This window comes from Lissotriton vulgaris, unplaced genomic scaffold, assembly GCF_964263255.1.
Source record: "Lissotriton vulgaris unplaced genomic scaffold, aLisVul1.2 SCAFFOLD_2294, whole genome shotgun sequence".
NCBI classification, from domain to species: Eukaryota; Metazoa; Chordata; class Amphibia; order Caudata; family Salamandridae; genus Lissotriton; species Lissotriton vulgaris.
The window spans coordinates 256837-277922 of NW_028246595.1; the positions used below are offsets into that span (position 1 = coordinate 256837).

Below are 21086 nucleotides of genomic sequence, written 5' to 3' on the forward strand. Positions count from 1 at the left end.
GAAATGTGCGGCGCGGCAAAGCGGCTAGGCAACGTTGACACTGTATTTTAAGAAGACAAGATTTAAGCTCTCACTGGTCCACTATCAAATCTGGATCTATAGTAAAATATTAGCCTCTGGCATCACCTTTTATAGCCAATACACTTTCCTAGGTTATAATCCGAATCGGCCACTGTTAGTTCACCACAGCTTGCATGAGTTCTGGGTGGAATTCAAACTCTACACTCTGGGACAAATGTCTGAGGAAACCATACTATTATTCTCTGAGGTTCTTCAGCCACAGTCTCTCTCTCCCTACAGGGAATTTTCAGGTATCTCCAACTTTGTTATCTTTTAATGAGCCTGAAAGGGGGAGGTGAACTGCTCCTGGAACAATTTTCTTGACCATCCTATGAGAATTCCTATGAAAGGTATAATAAGTTTGGCCTACAAAATGATCATCTTGGCGGAGATTGAATGGAGAGCAGACCCATTTCAATGGTATTAAGGGCAGTAACACCGCTGCACAGTGCGCTGAATGTCTCTCTAGTTAAGGATCACCACTTTAAATGTATAAATGATTCTTATTACACACCACATCGCTTGTATAAAATTAAGATAAAACAGAATGGGAAATGCTTTTGGTGTGGGGCTGACGGCAGAAGTGGTCCATATTTTTGCCACTTTTACAAGCATTTGGGGATACTGGAAACACAATTTTTTAAAGCTTAATGGAATTTTTCATACTGACATGGTTTGGGACAAGGAGTTGATAATACTGGGGCACTCACCTTCAATTCCACATAACATCAAAGGGATATACTTTTTTTGTCATTTCTCTGGCCTTACTGGTGCTGGTGATATTGGTTGTCAAGAGGTCCCAACCCAAATGTATGGTGGCAAGAATGTTTTAATGTATGCTCTTTCAGATTGGCCATTTTAGATAATGACAAGGGTAGAACTCGACTCAAACGTGTGTGGGATCCATTCAGGGGTTGGATGTTCGTGGTTCAGGCTGGACATGATCGAGTGTTATATTACTGTATTGTATTGTATGGATTTTTTGATTACCTGATATTTAGTTATAGGAATGTATGCTATTGCACTTTATGATCCACTTCTGTTTCTGTTTCCTTCAATAATCGGTGGTAGCACCTTGTCTGCTGATGGTATTGTTTTTTGTTTATTGCTATGAAATTGTAAATGGTGATGTTTCTCCTGTTAAAAACAACATGAATGTGTTTCTGCTGTCACGACAAAGGGAGCAGCATTCTTGTTCTCTCTGTGAAGCGAGTGCAGAGTCCCTCATCTGTAACGACAGCGGTAGAGTAGTCACTACACCGCCTCTGCAGTCGTGGCAGTGGGAGAAGAGACACGTGATGGCGGGGGCAGAGCTCACACACATGACAAAAAGCTTCAGAATGGATAATCGCTCTATACAGTAAATGCAACATACACGCAGCTCATGATTTAACGGATTTGCCATGGATACCACTTAAACACTTTCTCTGTCACGTCTACTGATAGAAATACCAACTTTCAACCTCCATGACTACATGCAATAATTAAAATGCTGTTTGAGTATTATATTATAATTGGATTTGTTTAGGCTGACTTCTTTTTGATATATTGTAACGCTTCTCTTCTTCCTTTTTTCTCTCCTACCTCTTTCCTTCCCTTCTTTTCTCTCTTTTTCTTTCTCTCTCTTCTGCTTATTCCTCAAAAAACTATACAAAAATATGCCACCTTTTCATGTTTCACTGGTTTTCTAGCACCATACCAATGTATCTCGTATGCACCATTCTCTGTTACATATATCTTTTGAATATTTGAATTAAAACTTGTTTTCCATTGCTACTCATTAGGATATTATCAGTTCAATAAAACATTTTCAAGGTAAAAAGAATCTGTATATAATAACTTACTTGTTAAGGGGATATTGTTGAGTGATGAAAGCGATACTGCGCCTGACCTGAGACACAATGATATTCATGTGACCTGTGAGAAGACAGAGAAGCGAAGGACAGCTTGAGAGGCAGAACAGTCACTGGACATGCGCAAACCTTGCACACCTGTTTCTGTTGCAGAAGGCTGTGAGTGTCCTGTGGCACAATGCTGTTGTGCCAGAGGTGCGAGTGCCTTGCAAGCTTCTAGGCTATACCATGCCCTGATCTCTGGGGTGCATGCTTTTTGGCGCTCTGTATGTTGGTTCACTGTCTCACTGGACTGGTGTAGTGTTTCTGTCCTTTCTTCCCATTGTCTATAGTCGCGGTTGAGTGAGGTGTATGCACCCTGATCACCTTATATGTTTGCCTGTGTGTTCATCTGATTCTTGAGTTGTCTGTGCAGACGGTATGGTACGGGTGCTGGCATTGTACTGTTTTGTCTTCCAAGGAGGGAAATTAGAGGTGGCTCGAGGTAACAACATATGATGGATTGTGCGATTGCGCACAACTCGCCATAAACTCGGCTGTGGCTCCCGCCCGATGTGGCACTTCTCTGCCAGTATTCCTTGTGGCCTCGAGCAGGAAAGGGAAGAACCATCCTTTCTGCTCATGGAATGTGAATCCAACCAATCCTGGAGCTGCTCTCAACCTGTTTTCAGCATGAGAGCAGCTCCAGGAGTGGTTTGAGCAGGCTAACCCAACACTCATTTGAGGCTGAGGGCCTGTGCCAGCAATCCCGAGGCTGTTTCCCAGCCCATGGATTGCTAGGTCCAAAGTGCGCATGTCGGATAGGATGGCTGTAGACAGCCGGTCAATTTGACATGCGGACTGGCAGGGGCAGCAGTCATCTTGCAATCGCAGGAATGAGCCCCACCCCCACCCTCGCACTGTACAGCACAAGCTGGTGGCAAAATAAAATTACATTGATATGCCATTTTATTTATTTGTGTTTGCCTGCTGCTCTTGCAGCAGGTGAGGCGACGCTCCTCTGCCATTTAGGAAGAGCCGCTCCTGAGGGTGATATTACATTGAGGTGCAAGTAGCAGAGGAAGCTTGAGAAGGAAGAGTGCCCTGCTGCTCGTACAGAGCCGTTTCCGATGTAAAGAATAAACCCACACTAGCACTGGTGATAATGATAAGAAAATAGTGCTGTGCAACCTTTGTAGATTTTATTTGAACGTTTATTAGGCACACACCATAAACTAAATCGTTACAGGACCAGACACAAAATCATAACACAAGTAACAGAACCCTAGGAGGAGCCACAGAGGAATAACAGGAACACATACATTAGAAACCAGGGGCTGTTTGTGAAAAGGTAAAGTCTTCAAGGCCTTGCTGAACCAAATAAAGCAATTCCCATTACGGACTGTGTTCACATCCTCAAACAAACGAAAATCAATATCTCCCCTTCAATAAATAATGCTGCACAGATTGCACAAAGTGATAGTATGAATGAATGAATGAAGCAGCATTTATTGCGCGCATGGCTACCTTGGGGCATCCCAGCGCTAAGTACACACAAGTAAACCTGAAACTCATTATTGGTGCCATTTACCTTTCGGTGCAATGTCATAATCAACTGCCACCACAGCGATCCCCTTCGCTACCATGGGGGCTGCCAGGAATCCGGACTCTTCTTTACTAGAAAAAGAAATAGGCAGTGGCCAAGACGTCACAAATGGTAAGTGTGCCAGTGAACACAAGGTTTTCATCCTGGCTTGAAATTGGGGGGGTTACTTTGAGTTTGACAGAGCCGGAGCATCACCGTGAATTGGCGTACTCGCACCCGTCAAATGTGTGGTTTCGCCACACTGTTTGAGTCCGGGAAAGCACCGGGTTTTCAAAGGCAAGGCTTCAGCTGTCTCCACCAGTGTAAGCCATTGACATGAAGACCCAGCCACTGAAGGGCCATCTGGTCAAAGTGACTGTCGCACTAATCTTTTGAAATTGAAGCTACCCCGGACTACCATTACCCATAGATTGGTCAATTGCATTAAACATTATAATCAATTCTAAGTATTTGTGAATTTTGTGACTTTTGTCTGTAGTATTAATATGTGCAGTTACGGACCCAATATGTACCTTCACCTGTACTGCATGCCAGGGCAACTTTACCACAAAGGCTACCCTGCCTTTGTTCCTTTTTGAAGCCCCCAGTTCAAGTCTTGTGTCATCGCAGTGATATTTTCATTAAAAAAAATAACCTTGTTAGAAAGTAGTAGGCTTTATGATTGCATGCTACATAGGGATTAAAGTAATTCATTGTCTTTCCCCTGTGGAAGGTGAACATTTTTACGTAAATTCACCTCATAACACAGTTGAAATGTGCTTTAACGTTAACATAGCAAATGCATGCCAAAATAGTGGATAGAAAATGTGCTTTAAGTAGATAGAGCAAAAAGTGAAAATGCTGCTTATTTCTTCAGAACGATAGTATTTCTATTGTTCTTTCACTGCTAGGCCTCAATATTTACTTGATTCTTTCCTACTCCTTTAATAAAATAAATGCCTATTTGTAAATGCTGATTTAACGTTAAAACTGAACTGTAGAATTTAACATATTTGTGAAATGTTTTGTTTGCTGCAAAATGGATTATTTTCCTTCCTCACACCATATGATTTAATTATATTTTACATCGTTTCGTCTGCCACATGCTTATAATGAACAAGTATATTAACTAAAAAAAATGCTCGCTGTAGGTTTAAATTCTGTGATCTCACCAGGGCATGCTAGATATTAATGTTTCATTTCATAAAGTAGTCCATTGCAACAGAATGGGGCAATAGCTAGCAGATTGGCCTGCAAAGGTTCTCATTAGAACCTTCCTAGATGTATCTTTTTGTAATACGCTGTAGCCACATTCAAATAACAACATGTCGACCTGGACATTTGCCGAGGGAATCAAGAAAGAAGATGACAGACCATCGGAAGATCCTTTGCTATGGGTCAAAAATGATTCAACATTCATAGTTTGCAACTTGTTTTGTGCTTTCTATATAGTATGTCTCCTAGCTAAAGATTAAGGCATTCGATGCACCCCTACCCTGCATGTCCCTTAGCACTTTGTTCAGATAACCCAAATTGCCATAAACTACTGCTAACAATGATTTCTATGTTTTCCTTACTCTTTGTGAGGAGACTTCCTATCTTTACGCCGATCCTAGCTATTGCTGTGATTAATTATTTTTACCTGTTTTAACGGTAACTACTGCAGCTGTTAGGTAACTCGGCTGAGTTCAAAGAACTACTCTTTATGGGGAGTTTAACCTTTTCATAGTTATTAGTCTTTTGCTCCAATTTTCCTTGCTTTTTTCCAAAAAGAACTTATTATAGGTTCTTACTAGGAAAGGTTAGGTCCTTTAGATTAAAATAGGGATTCATTCCTTTATGGAACATGTTATTTTATGTGCTTGTTCTAACCAAAATGTTCAGAATATTTCTATAAATTGAGTTATTTAACTAATCTGAATAAAAAGACAAAAAATCAGACTAATCTCTTAAACAGAAAATAAACTTTTAACACTTCGTCAAACCTCTCATCATTAACCGAATATTAAACACTTTAAGACAATGATTATTTTAGAGTGGTGTTTTGGGTGGTGCTCCATTCTAATACGGTGGCAAATATTCATCGACCTGAAGAGGAGTGTAAATTGGAGGTTCGCTTTGTACGTTTATAGTGTAGCTACTTATAAAGTTTGTATGAGATTTCTGCACTTGCAAATCTTTTCATGATCCTTTTTCTTTGGCTTAGGTGGAAATTGGAAATTGCAAACAGAACAGAATTGCCCTGATTACTTACTGCTAGTATTCTTTGCACTGGTGTCTATTCTTTTCATCTCTATCCTTATCCATGGGGCTCATCTGTACCCCCAAAATGGGCTTCTTGTGACGGCCACAATTTTAACATTTCATTTTTAACTCTTCTCCCAAATAAAAATGGAGACTCTCTCAAAATTCTGCCTACATATCATACATTGACCATGCCCAGCAGATGCAATCACTCTAGAAGCCCTTGGCAGAAAAAAAATCTTATGGGTTCAGATCCCTGGAGCAAAGAAAAAGGAGAACAGATGTTTCTATGATATAACTGTGACCAAATATATCATAGATCAGGTGGAAACTCACAGATCTGAAGGAGAATGTCTTCTAAAGAGGAATGCTATTACTGATAAAAGCAGCATTATAGGCTGTATTCCCTAAACGTAGAGACCAGAGGCCTTCTTAGGTCGAGACCAGTAGTAGCCTGGCCACCTCTGCTGCAGAGACAGTTTGATGGACAACACCAGTCCAGGTCTTGCCATCCACGTGTGCACTGCAAACATCGAGATGACAAGAAGCAGGGCAGTTACTGGTGAGGCCAGCATCAGCTCCTTTTCTTGGAATGAAAACTGCATAGGAAAACACAGCAAAAGTAAACGTATTTCAAAAAGAACAAAACGCTTGCTCCAAAGGTATTGGCCTAACCCAAGAAAGGCCCACCCTGTTAGAGAGAAAACAGATTGAAATGTGAAAAGGAGTCTTTTTAATTCGATAGGGAGGGAGTAGTAGGGGATTTTAGAGTATATGTAAAGTTTTGGCACAAAGGGCCAAGTGTCGCTTCTTTCATAAAGGCAGTAATGAGGAAGAGAACATCAAGTGCTTCACACACATCCAGCACTGGGTAATATTGCTCTCACAAAGGTTTGTTGCTGAGCTTGCAAGTTCTGATGAGGATTGATCATTAGGTTATGGATTTGCAATGCCGGGTTTTCCGATTAAAGCTCAGCAAATGATGGGACTCTGGAATGTAAAAGCCAGCAGTGCAAGTGAGCGGTGGCAATTAGTCAGATTCTTTTGCCTAGGATGTAGTTTCACATGTAATCAAGAATTTGCCACATTCAAGGATACCTAGGCACAACAATTGGTCTTGTGTCTATGTACAGTGACGCTATCTTTAAGATTATAATTCAACTTAAGACCTTTGTGAAAATACATCAATAAAGACATGGGAATTGCTGTCTTTTTGAGAAACCTGTGCCATACATAAGATGGAGACATACATTTTATTTTGCAATGCTATTATTCATCTTCCATATATGATATCTCTACAGCCCTCCAAACTCACAGATAATAAAATCATTGAACATAGTGTCCTCACCTCAGTTCCTGCCAGTATCCTCCATGGATGTACACAAGAAGTGGGAAAGCTGAAATAGAGTTAGTAGAACATGCTTCAGTTATTGTTTTTCAGTCCGACCCATCGGGCATTGTAGCGCCGGCCCGACGAGGAGCGTAAGTATAATATAGCGGTGGCTCTGCCAGACATAAATGCACATCTATGGCAAAATTTCGGGATGTAATCAGCAACAACAAATAGTAATCATGGTGCTATTGTGGTACTAGCCACCTGCCACCCAGAGGGTACACTCTAAATCATGGCAAGTAAAGACTATAAAGTAGAAAACAAATATAGTTCGTAGTATTTTCTTCTTCTTTTATCTGTAGTTTTTCTTCCTTGTGTACATCACACATCTTGATACACATAGCACAAAAAGAGACCACTGACACGTGTTTCATCCTTTGGACTTTTTCAAGGCTGCAGACTGCAGACTGCGTGCCTTTCCTTGCCCATGTCCTCTACATTTGGGCTACATATGTTACTTTTCTTCTCTTTCTGTCAGGTCTGAGGCTTTATTATCAATCCAGATTACGGGGTTCCACTCTGCTCTCCTCTCCCTTTTGAGAGTCAAACAAGTTGAGAAGAGAATAACCCTAAATAGTAGGTAAAATGTATTTTTTAAAAACAAAAAGTTTTATATAGAGGGAACAAGACTCCTGCGAGTATCAGAGCACTTTATAACTAATAAGGAATGAAGAGGCATGAAGAGCAAACAACAGAATGAAACCAAAAAGGTACAGGATAAGGAGGTAAAACCAACAGATCAAAACACAGTCATAACAGTAGAGTAATAGACCGGGGTGCAGATGAAATGTCACATCAGACCCAGAGAGTAGTGGTTCTAGGTCAGGAATATGTTCATCAATACCACTTTCACTTCATTATATATATATATATATATATTACCTACTGGCTATCGCCAGTAGGTATATATAGTTAGGATTTTTTCTCTATGGGACTTTTGAAAATTCTATGTCTAATAACTTTGGCGTTTGTGGACGGAATCGGCTGAAATTTTCAGGAAAATGGCACATTTTGATTCTGAGCAGCCCCTGAAAATTTGGGGGGGTTTCGTCAAGGGGGGGCCGAGAAAAAAGGGGGGTCCCAAAACGCGTTTTTCCCATTCATTTTTCCATAGGGCGGTTGGACTCACTTTTAGCTCGAACGGCTGAATGGATTTGCACGAAACTTGGCAAAATTGTAGGGACTGTTAGCCCGATGTGCCTTTGCTAGGTCTCAATATATGTGCTCCAGTAGTTTTTGAGAAATTAACGTTCAAACCAAGATATATATCTGTAACAGCGCTCTGGGCAGCGATCCGGTCCGCTTACTTTTCGCTTATCGGAACTTTGCGCGCAGAAAGCTGATTGGCTCTCCGGTGTCTGTCAACATTCTAAACAGTCCGGAGCGGACGCCATCTTGTCTCTCGGTAGGATCGAGAGAGAAGAAGAGGTGGAAAACGAAAGGGGAATTTAATGAAAGGGGGCAAGGTATCCCCCCCTTGACCCCCTAGGAATGTTGTTGGGGTTATTAAAGGGTCCCGTGGGGAAAATAAAAAAAAAATGATTTTTCACGGTAGAAGCGCGGCCGCGAACTGGTAGCGAAACGGGAATTCGCCATTTTGAGCTTCGTTAATTAAATTACTAGTTATAAGTGGGTGCGGGAGACGTATCCTAATCCCCTATGTTTCCTGAGGGTGGCTGAGGAGGCTGATATATGTTGATACATCTCTTCCAGCGGCTGTGCGTGAGCTTTTTCTTTTTTTTTTGCTGCGTGACAGTTCGGAGCGGCCGCCATCTTGTCTCTAGGTAGGATCGAGAGAGAAGAAAAGGTGAAAAACTAAGGGGGAATTTAATGAAAGGGGGCAAGGTATCCCCCTCTTCACCCCCTAGGAATGTTGTTGGGGTTATTAAAGGGTCCCGTGGGGAAAATAAAAAAAAAAATGATTTTTCACGGTAGAAGCGCTTCACGGGCCGCGAACTGGGCCGCAAACTGGTAGCGAAACGGGAATTCGCCATTTGCTTCACGGGCCGCGAACTGGGCCGCAAACTGGTAGCGAAACGGGAAATCGCCATTTTGTGCTTCGTTAATTAAATTACTAGGTATAAGGGGGTGCGGGAGAGGTATCCTAATCCCCTATGTTTCCTGAGGGTGGCTGAGGAGGCTGATATATGTTGATACATCTCTTCCAGCGGCTGCGCCATCTTGCCTTTTTTTCGAATGCCACAATTTTGTCGTGCACGGCAGCCATTTTAGATGCCAGGCTGGTCCCAGGATATCACCTAACCCTGCGGATGTAGTTTATGGCCCCAGCTGTAGAGAATTCAGACATGCCAATCCTCCTGATTCAGGCGTGTGACTACTGATTTCAGTGCTAGTCTCCCGCCTCCCGATTTCTGCAAGCAAAAACCCGGGGGCATATTACGAACAACTAGCGATAATTTTTGTCTCTAACTTGTTTAGAGACAAAAATTATCGCCGCACATCGGCGATTTTTATCGCAGATAAACCTTGCTATTATCGCAGAAAAGTCAGCGATATTCATGTATTATTGACCTAATGCTCTTAGCCATGTTATCCACCTCCCATTGGATAACATGGCTAAGAACTGCTCAGGGCAGGTGTTAGATTTTGGAGATATTCGCGCTTAGCGCGAATATCTCCAAAAGTTGGTAATAGAAGGTAGCGATGTTAGGGACTGTTTCCAGTCGCTAACATCTTGGCACGCCACTTTGCATGTCATTAGTGATAAATATCACTGACATGCAAAGCGGGGCCCAAGATGGTCGCTATCTCCTTTTAGCTGTCACTAACTGGTGTTAGCGACAGCTTGGTAATAGGGAGATAATTTTATCTCCGCTTTCATGGCTTTTAAAGCCAAAAAAAGCGGAGATAAACCCCCTTGATAATATGCCCCACGATTCCTTGGGGGTTTCAGCCGACAGGGCTTGGTATTGTGTTACATGGTAATTTTTCCAGGAAACGTCAGAGGGTCGATGCAGGGGTTCTAGAAGAGGTGATAAACCATTTAAGCCTCATGAACAAGCGCATGGTCTTTTAAAGATTTGTGAAGTACTCGGGGCGGCGGTGTGTGTGTGCCCTCTTTCAGGAGCGGACGGGGGGGCACTGCCAGCAACTTGCCAGGTCAGGTAGTGTTCAACACGTGCATCACCCTTTCTCTGCCTGCTATTGCGCTCCATGCTTCGGAAAGGTAAGAAAAAGAACGTGCATTTGAGTTTGAAATGTCCGATCCTGCAGCAGCACATTTCCAAAGCCCACACATGACAATAACCCGATTCAAGGCCCCATTCACCCGTTTTTAAAAAAATAGATAACACTCCAACAAAGTAAGGTTATAAAACTTTATTAACTACTAACTTTAACAAACGGAACAAAAACTAAAAACATTTAAACATTTCTCAACACAAAAAGCAACAATGGTTAGAAGCGGTCTTTTGTGCGAATAGTCCCAAGGCAGCACAACGTGCAGAGTTCTGGACGGCACCCAGGTGATGTCGCCTGGGTGCCGCACTGGTTTAGGGATCCTACAATGCAGCACAGAAAAACAGCGTGGGGCGTCCCGGGTGGTGCGGGGGGAGGCCTCGTCAGCAGCGGTCTGTGTCCAGTGTCACATGGCTGACACAACATGTACGACAGGCACCCAGGTGATGTCCAGTAAACTGCCGCACTGGTTTTGGTATCCTACAATGCTGCTCCGAAAATTGGCGTGCGGCGGCTCGGGGGGGGGGCGTGGGGGAGCCGGCGTGAACGGGCCTCCCCAGGTGGCGGCCATCTAGCTGAGTTGCGCTCGCTCTTGCGGCCACAGCGTCTCGCTCACCATGTTGTTGAGTTGCTCCCACTCTTGCAGTGCAGCGATAGGCGGCTGCCACATGGCTCTTAAAATGGCGGACAGCTCCTCGGTTTTAGGCCTGGTCCACTGAAATGGCCCTGGGACACTTTGGAACTCGGACGCTTGCCTGCTAGGGCTTGGGCTCCATTCTCGAAAAGCGTCCGCTCAGCCGTGAAGATTGTATAAAAGTCTTGGGGGCCCCCGACTCCCGCAGGCTTCCGGTGGGGAGCGGCTGCCATGATTGCTCGCGGAATGACCACGACGGAGCCACGAGATGGTGGTGCTCTCATGCTGACGCCAGCTTCAGTCTGAATGATCCAGAAACAAGGTGGGGCTTTCATCGTTTGGGAAAAAAAAATGTTCTAAACCAATGAAAAGTGTTATTTTTAGGTCATATGACCAAGCCTTCCATCTTTAGGAAACCAAAAGTAAAATGAACCAATGAAAAGTTTTATAAACAAGTCACATGACCTGTTATGCGACATAGGGCTACAAAAAGCGTAGAAAATCCGTTGGCACGTGAGGCGGCGTCAGTAGCGGACCGATGTGCGAATAGGCCGAAGGCAGCACAACGGGCCGAGATCCGGATGGTACCGAGGTGGTGTCCAGCAAATTGCCGCACTGGTGTGGCCATCCTACAATGCTGCGCCGAAAGACGGCGTGTCCAGCTGAATTGCGGTCACTGTTGCGGTACAGTGACTCGAACGCGCCGAGATCCGGATGGCACCGAGGTGGTGTCCAGCAAATTGCCGCACTGGTGTGGCCATCCTACAATGCTGCGCCGAAAGACGGCGTGTCCAGCTGAATTGCGGTCACTGTTGCGGTACAGTGACTCGAACGCGCCGAGATCCGGATGGCGCCGAGGTGGTGTCCAGCAAATTGCCGTACTGGTGTGGCCATCCTACAATGCTGCGCCGAAAGACGGCGTGTTCAGCTGAGTTCCGGTCACTCTTCCGGCACAGTGACTCGAACGCGCTGAGATCCGGATGGCACCGAGGTGGTGTCCAGCAAGTGGCTGCACTGGTGTGGCCATCCTACAATGCTGCGCCGAAAGTCGGCGTGGGGTGCCCCGTTGGCTTATGAGGTGATGTCAGTAGTGGACTGATGTGTGAATAGGTCGGAACCAGCACAAGGCGCCAAGATCCGAATGGCAAGTCCTGGATGTTGAGTGCCTCAGCTGAGATTTCTGAGCAGTGCTTGTAGGACTGTCTGAAGCTTATTTGCACCTGCTGCAGCTTCACTAGGTCCGGCGGAACTTTTTGCCTTTTCCTTTCTGCTTCTTTTCCTACAATGCGTTTCATCTGAAGACACGACCAGGTCCCTGAATGTGTGCAGGGGGACGCTATTGATTGAATGAACGCGCCGAGATCTGGATGGCACCGAGGTGGTGTCCAGCAAATTGCCGCACTGGTGTGGCCATCCTACAATGCTGCGCCGAAAGTCGGCGTGGGGTGCCCCGTTGGCTTATGAGGTGATGTCAGTAGTGGACTGATGTGTGAATAGGTCGGAACCAGCACAAGGCGCCAAGATCCGAATGGCAAGTCCTGGATGTTGAGTGCCTCAGTTGAGATTTCTGAGCAGTGCTTGTAGGACTGTCTGAAGCTTATTTGCACCTGCTGCAGCTTCACTAGGTCCGGCGGAACTTTTTTCCTTTTCCTTTCTGCTTCTTTTCCTACAATGCGTTTCATCTGAAGACACGACCAGGTCCCTGAATGTGTGCAGGGGGACGCTATTGATTGAATGAAAATGGCGGCTTGACACAAAGCTTACTCAAGCGTTACTGTTGGTGCTATACAGACAAAAATGGGTTTTCAGTTTGTACATTCTTCAGGTTTTTTTTTTCCATCCAAGTCTGATTGAGAGTTTGTAGAAAAATGGCTTCAGATTTTCCACATACTACTCTTCAACATTCTTCCTAAATGTAACAATGTGAAACTCACTAGGAGAACGGCTGTTTCTGTTTCCTTTCAAAATGCTGCCACCAATATTTTCTGAATGGAAGACACCATCTTGTAGCATAAAGGGCCGAAAGGGGTTCTGCTCTGGCCGATGGTTGGTGGAGACATTTTGACTATATCTTGGACCTGCCCGGCCTCGCCCAAAATGGCGCCGGTATAAATGGGACTCGTAACTCTTTGCCCGCAAATGTATATCTAGAAAATGTTATTGTAAGTGGCCCTGTCGTATTTTAATTACAAAATGTACGTCCACCGATTCCGCAACTGTTAGACACCTTTGTTCTTGTCACCTAATGGCCCGCTCGTTACGTTCTTCTACAGTGTAAATGTCTCCTCATCATATACGATTTCAGTTTGCTCCGTGGCCGGCCCACGTGGTTGTAGGCCCGTATTTGTATACTGACATTTTTACAATAAAGGTTTTTAAAACAAAACACGGTAGTAGTATTTTCATTTGTAAAGTTTTTACTTTTAGTGACTGTTTTCGAATCAGTAAAAGGCAAGTGAAATAAAGCAGTCCAATTACATGACGGATAAAAGGTATAATATGTAGGAACGCAGTAAAGATAAATGGTCAAGGGCAGTTGTGTTTTTCATGTCTGCAACATAAAGTGATCGATAAGAATCTGATAATCAGGCGTATCGGCGACTAAGACAGCAGGCCGAATCTCTTTTACTCAACGGCTCCGTCATGGAAGGAAGAAACGCCCTTTTTCTCGAAAAAGGAATATATTTTACTTGCAAGACAGTTGTAAATTTTCCGGGAAAGTACATTAGCCTGGAATATTATAACATATGTTTGAAAAAAAAATATTGTTCGAAAATAATAAAAAGCGTAATTTTTAGGTCATATGACCAAGCTTTTCATCATTAAATTAACAAAAGTAAAATGAACCAATGAAAAGTTTTATTAACAAGTCACATGACCTGTTATGCTTACGTTACGCGCTGCGCGCCGCGCCTCGGATCACTTCCGGGTGCGCTAACGCGGCGTGTCATAAAACGCATTACGCGACAACGTAGGTCAAGAATATAGTCTAAATGTCTCCACCAACCAGCGTTCAGAACACAACCCCTTTCAGCAGTCCAAAAAGTTCTGTTAAATGACAACAGAGGGGACAGGCAACAAGAACCATCAGTCAAAGAGGGGAGGGCAAGTTCTTCTCTTCCGGGTCATGTTGGGGCGCTACCGGAACTGATCGAATTGGTAGTCTACAGTGTTTCTGGATGTTTCAGACTAAAGCTGGCGTCAGCATGAGACCACTACCATCTCGTAGCTCAGTCGTGGCCATTCCACGAGCAATCATGGCAGCCGCTCCCCACCAGAAGCCTGCGGGAGTCGGAGGCCCCCAAGACTTTTGTAGAATCTTCACGGCTGAGGGGACGCTTTTCGAGAATGGGACGCAAGCCCTAGCAGACAAGCGTCCGAGTTATAAGGTGTCGCAGGGCCATTTTAGTGGACCAGGCCCAAAACCGAAGAGCCGGCCGCCATTTTGAGAGTCCTGTGGCAGCCGCCTATCGCTGCACCGCAAGAGCGGGCGCATCTCAACTACATGGTGAGCGAGACGCTGTAGTCGCAAGAGCGGGCGGTAAACAGCTGAATGGCGGAAGAGGCACAGTGTAGCAAAAGCGGGCGGAATGGCAACTAAAACGATAAAGGGGCGCCCCACTACAGCTTGTCTTCAGGTCAAACGGATTGTGGGACAAGGTCCAGAATTGAAGAGTCATCAAAAGGCAAAAAGTTCCGCCGAACCCCGGGAGCCGGCCGCCTATGTCGGGGGCGATCTCAGGCTACACCAGTGCTATAAGACTTGGGGAGGGTGTCGGAGCCAAGCGTCTTCTCCGAGTCCATGGCCATCACACCGCCCCTCAGGGGCCTCCGTCAAGCTGTTTAGGAAGGTAACATATCACATTGTTTTCTAATGCAGTCAGGTCCACAAACGACACTCACTTACTTTGAGAATAGTGAAGCTGCAGTAGGTGGAAATAAGCTTCAGACAGTGTTACAAGCACTGCTCAGAACTCTTAACTATGGCACCCAACATCCAGAACTTATGCTATTTGAGAATGGTAGTGACATCGAAGCATCTCAGGGACCAAAACCATTAACGTACTTTCACGTATGAAAATCTTACTTGGGGAGGGGGCAGGAGCGAAGCGCCCCCTCCCAGTCAGCGCCACCACACCGTATGTTGAAAATCTGAAGCCATCGTTCTACAAAGTCAACCAAACTTGGATTGAAAAATCTAGAAAAATGTACAAACTGAAAACCAGTTTTGGTCTGCATAGCATCAGTAACAACGCTTGAGTCAGCTTTGTGTCAAGCCGCCATTTTGATTCAACAAAGCACAGGCATTGAAAAAGGCTGAAATTCAGAACTCTAAACTATGGCACCCAACATCCAGGAGCTTGCTATCTGGATCTTGGAGCCTTTTGCTGTTTTCGATCTATTCACACATCGGTCCACTACTGACATCATCTTATAAACCAACGTTATGTAAATAGTTTTTTAATAAAATGTTTTACCCTGTTTCTTTGTTGGTGTGTTGTCTATATTTTTAATATTTGCATAGGGTTTGTCGTTATTTTGTGCGGGATGGGTGATGGAGCCGAGCTGTCTTGCAGCCCTCATGGTGTGGAGCTCAGTTCATCTCACTATTTTCGTATTTCTCAAGAAGGGTTGTTCCTAATATTTCTATTTTAGCGAGGTCAAAAAGAGATCCAATTAGTGGCCTACTGATTTTGCTCGATTACTTTTATTTTTTTACACGATTTTTCACTATCTGCAAAGACTAAACAGAGTATTGCGACTTTGTGCTTGTTTGTAAATAGAGAATGATCCAAAGAGAACCAATTCTAAAACAGTAAATGCTTGGACAACAATCAATCAAATGGAGAGACAAGGAGGCACGACGGATTACAACGGGGGTAAAGGCCTGCGTTAACTACCCTTCAGTATCTGCAAAGAGGGAGTATTACTAAGGCAAAAGAGGGGAGGGGGGGGGGTGCAGCGTTCAAAGCACATCAGCGTGCATAAATACGAAAATGTTTTTATCTATCACGTACTTGACATTTTAAAGCTTTTCATATTTGCTATTAAAAAACCAATGAAATTCACAGAAAAAACCATAGGTTATAGTGGATATATAGTTAGGAATTTGCATTTACAAAACCTTGAAAATTCAATGAAAAAACCATAGGTTATAGGCCATATATAGTTAGGAATTAGCATTTACAAAACCTTATTTTACTCGCATAAAACCATTGAAATTCCATATATAGTTAGAAGCGCTAACTATATATCGCGCACCCGCAATCCACTGCTGATGATGTCACATATTACATCATTCATGACATGGTCAGTGACATCACTGATGACATCACTGATGACATCTCAAATGACATCACTGATGACAACTCAAATGATATCAATGATGACATCTCAAATGACATCACTGATGACATCACTGATGACAACTCAAATGACATCACTGATGACATCTCATTTGTCATCACTGATCACATCACTCATGTGATAATACAATGAACCTCTTCAGACTCTAATATAACCTTACATACACTCAGTATAAACAGACACTCACAGACTGTCAGTCATCCATGGAGTTACTCACACACCTAGTCAGTCATGCAAAGAATCAATCACACCTCCATTTCCTCAACTATACAGTTATACACATCTTACTTATTCAAACATATAATAACACATATTTACTCTCTTATATAATCCCTGATACAAGCTCACAGTGATCGATACAGCCACTCACACATTCACTGGCTCTTATGTTCAGTTATTTATATATCTCAACTCTCACATGTATTGTGTTTTACATACGTACTTACTTGCTCATGTAGCAATGAGAAATCCATTCACTCACCAAAACACCCATGCATAGTCAACCGCCCATATAGCTGTTTCCACATGCACTCTTGAACTCATACTCCTAGTGAATCAACTGCTTACACATCTATGTACAGAGTCACGCACCTCCCAGCCACCCACACACACACTCAGCCTCCCATTCAAATACTTGGGCAACCAATCAATAACCCATATGGCCACTCTTATAGCTACTGATCAACACATGCAGCAGCTTACACAACAACAAACATACTGATGCACAAATTAAGACAGTTTAGTCACTAACCCATGCACTCAGTGAGACACATTTAATCACTCACTCATACAATCAGTCATGCACCTACTAAATTCTTCATCCAGACACTTATACATCCACTCATTCTTCAATATGTGAAACATATTTAAACTTTACAGACACATACAATCATTTGAGTTGTCATCAGTGATGTCATTTGAGATGTCATCAGTGATGTCATCAGTGATGTCACTGACCATGTCATGAATGATGTAATATGTGACATCATCAGCAGTGGATTGCGGGTGCGCGATATATAGTTAGCGCTTCTGACTATATATGGAATTTCAATGGTTTTATGCGAGTAAAATAAGGTTTTGTAAATGCTAATTCCTAACTATATATGGCCTATAACCTATGGTTTTTTCATTGAATTTTCAAGGTTTTGTAAATGCAAATTCCTAACTATATATCCACTATAACCTATGGTTTTTTCTGTGAATATATATATATATATATATATATATATATATATATATATATATATATATATATATATATATATATATATATATATATATATATATTTACACTTTAACACTGACGAAGCCTGCAAAGGCGAAACGCGTCTGTTTGGGGTGAGGGGGGTTTGGTGTAAATAAATTCTTCAAACGGATACCAGTGTGCCAGCCGTATTCTTTCCGAACCAACGGATGAGAGGAGGAACGTGCAGTAATATATATATATATATATATATATATATATATATATATATATATATATGTATATATATATATATATATATATATATATATATATGACTGCCTGACATGTCTTTTTTTAATCAATCAAGGGAGACAGAAGCTGAGATCCATTTGGCTTCCGGACGATAGTCATATTATCATAGGAGAATGAATCAATTGTCCTGTGTTATTACCAGGGTCTAGAGTGTTAGCTGTCTTAAAAAACCCTCATTCACGTATGTCGTACCGTGGTGGTATATCTTGATTATCCGCTTGTGTACCTATGTGAAAAGCATCATCCTTGGGTCCTTCAATATGCTTTCCTCCACCCGGAGGGAGACCTACTGGTGATTACAGTAGTGATCAGAAATGGTGAAAGTGTGATTAAAGTGAGTTTAAAATTCTCTCCATCTCTCAACAATGTGTTTTATTCTATTGGAGATAGGGCAAGGATTAAAAAGGGTTGTGAGTATCTAGAAGGGCTACTATTCTATAGCACCTACTTTAAAAACGTGGGTGGTCAGCATGTTTCAGCCTTAGCGTTGCCCAATCGGGGCACAGCAGATGGAGTAAGCACAAGTCGTGACCTTGACTCCCCATAGTAAGTGAGGAGGCCTCTGCGTGACCCACGAGAAAGCCACAAGCTGAACTGGAAGTTATAGGTACTATAGACCCATAACACCTGAGAAGAAGGGTAAGTGCAACAGCTTACCTACGCACGCCATTAACTTGGTAGCGTGCACAACACTGGTCCTGAAGAAAGTCCCCCGACTCATTGGGCAACATGAATAAGGGTTTTTTAAAGACCACTAACACCCTAGACCATGGTAATAACACAGGACAAGTTATCCATTCTCCCAGGATAATATGCCAGACATGTCACCAGCAGTGGGACTTAGATGAAAGAAAGCAGTCTTAGAAGAAGCATTTGAACAACTGATCATGTAAGGGTTAAGCACATTAAAACATGCTTCACAAGTGATACCTCGGTACACTGTTCTCAGTGATTACTCAATGTATATGCTATATATAAAGTTGTTTCATTTACAAAACAGTTGGAGTGGTATGTAAAAGGAATGCTTCGCACACGAGGAAAATGATAACTGATTTAAATATCAGGCAGTTCCTTTATTAATAAACCCAATTAAAACAGTATCCGTCACATACCATCAATAGACTTGCTGGGCAGGTAAATATCTAGCTTTTCTCCACCCTCGCTTCCATAAGAGATATTCAGCAAAGTATGTGCAATGCCTCGAGATCTCTGTGTACCTATAGAGACCAAAAAAAGACAAAAGCCTAAATCACAAACCAAGAAAAGAGCATAGGGTCAAAAACAGCTAAAACATGGCAACAGACTTAATATCAAGCAAACACAAGTATTGGTAAAGCAATTGATCTTGCAAACATTTTAAATGGCAAAATAAAACATTTATATAAACCTGCAGCAGTGACAAAAAACAATTGCTTTCTGTCTGATATACATAAATGAGAGAAAACATTTCATATGTGATGATTCAGTATACTTTTGAGATGTAAAATAATCTGTCATGCATGGAAATTCAAACTCTGTAGGAGGTGGAATGATACATCAGGTGATAGAGTAGTACTCCAGGACGAGGCAGCGGACGTTAACACAACAAAGAGCAGAGTTGCCGCACAAACTAACAAAAACAAGCATTTGCAATGCAATAGGTCGCGCATTAGGAACGTTTGAGCTATTGGTCTCGTAAATGACAATTTTTTTATTTATGTGTTGGTTTTGAAAATAGCTAAATTAATAGCTTTGTCATTTACAATGCCAATAGTTATAACTTTCGCAAATGTGACACCTATAGCATTTGTAATGCAACATGTTTTGTATTTACGTGACTTAGATGTATTGATATTACAAATAACAATGGATTTTAATTTTTTAAAATAATTAATACTTAAATAAAAGTGATTGTAGTTTATAATGGCAATAGCTTAAACTAGCTTAAATAGCACTGGTGGTGCTGTGGTGGTGCTGAATGATGCTGTGTGGTGCTGAGTGGTGCTATGGTGGTGCTGATTGATGCTGTGGTGGTGCTGAGTGGTGCTGTGGTGGTGCTGAGTGATGCTGTGCTGGTGCTGAATGATGCTGTGGTGGTGCTGAGTGGTGCTGTGGTGATGCTGAGTGGTACTGTGGTGGTGCTGAGTGGTGCTGTGGTGGTGCTGAGTGGTGCTGTGGTGGTGCTGAGTGATGCTGTTGTGGTGCTGAGTGGTGCTGTTGTGGTGCTGAGTGATGCTGTGGTGGTGCTGAGTGGTGCTGTGGTGGTGCTGTGGTGGTGCTGAGTGGTGCTGTAGTGGTGACGTGTCATTTCAGCCAACAGAGGGAGCCTCCGACAGATCAGACCACATTAGTGAGTCATATAACGGAGGGGGTCCCAGAATGCCATTAGTCACACAACACGATATACACTTGATGTATGAGTTGACATATGGGCCTTAAAATAAACTGCTAGACCGTTAGTCTATACAACACTCATCCTGCTTGCCTTTAAGTTTTTAAGATGTTTGTGGTTTTATATACCTAATGGCAAAATGTAAATATAGTTTGGTTGTAACAGGAACAAACAATAATAATCACCAGGTCATTGAATATTGAGATTTGTGTGGTGCCAAAAACAAGGGAATGATATATTGAAGAACATATTGGAGAAAATAAGAAACAAAATGAATTAAACCACGGCCGCGAAATAAAATGAAAAGCGGCAGCGAAATTAAATTAAAAGCGTCCGGGAAATGCTCCCGGCATTGTAGGGGCGGGTGGCGCATTCCTTTGAAGTGAAGCTCTCGGCATAATGAGCTAGAGCTAAAGTGAAATACGGCTGTGGGCAGCAACCAACGTTAGTCTATACAACACTAGTCTTGCTTGCCTTTAAGTTTTTAAGATGTTTGTGGTTTTATATACCTAATGGCAAAATGTAAATATAGTTTGGTTGTAACAGGAACAAACATTACTAATCACCAGGTCATTGAATATTGAGATTTGTGTGGTGCCAAAAACAAGGGAATAATGAAATTAAAGTGGCCGGGAAGCAACAGCAGGGGTGAATTAGGGGGAGGAGAAGTGGGGCAGAGCGCGCGCTGGGGAAGCTTCACGCTTGAATGCCTGAGGCCGAGCGCACGCTGGGGGAAGCTTCAGATGCCTGCCCTTCACCACAACATCCTCCTAGTAACTTAGGACTTCAAAGTCTCGTTGGAGAATAAGTCTGTTGCCTCCTCTAGAAGCTTCCTGGAAATGTGTGACAACCTAGAAGTCTTGTCCAAAGATCACTTCTTTGCCATACAAGTCAACAGTCATAT

General features: G+C 42.9%; 1 protein-coding gene across 2 annotated transcripts in view; it reads right to left on the bottom strand.

The window, feature by feature from the left end:
* The window catches only part of AFMID (arylformamidase), a 142252-nt gene that overhangs the window by 87400 nt on the left and 33766 nt on the right, over positions 1–21086 (bottom strand). For both annotated transcript variants that reach the window (XM_086949464.1, XM_086949463.1), the window contains exons 3-6: positions 18924–19028; positions 7070–7118; positions 3484–3569; positions 1905–1977 (exon numbers count right to left, since the gene is read on the bottom strand). In XM_086949464.1, the coding sequence (XP_086805590.1) occupies positions 1905–1977; positions 3484–3569; positions 7070–7118; positions 18924–19028 (313 nt within the window). The remainder of the gene's footprint in view (positions 1–1904; positions 1978–3483; positions 3570–7069; positions 7119–18923; positions 19029–21086) is intronic.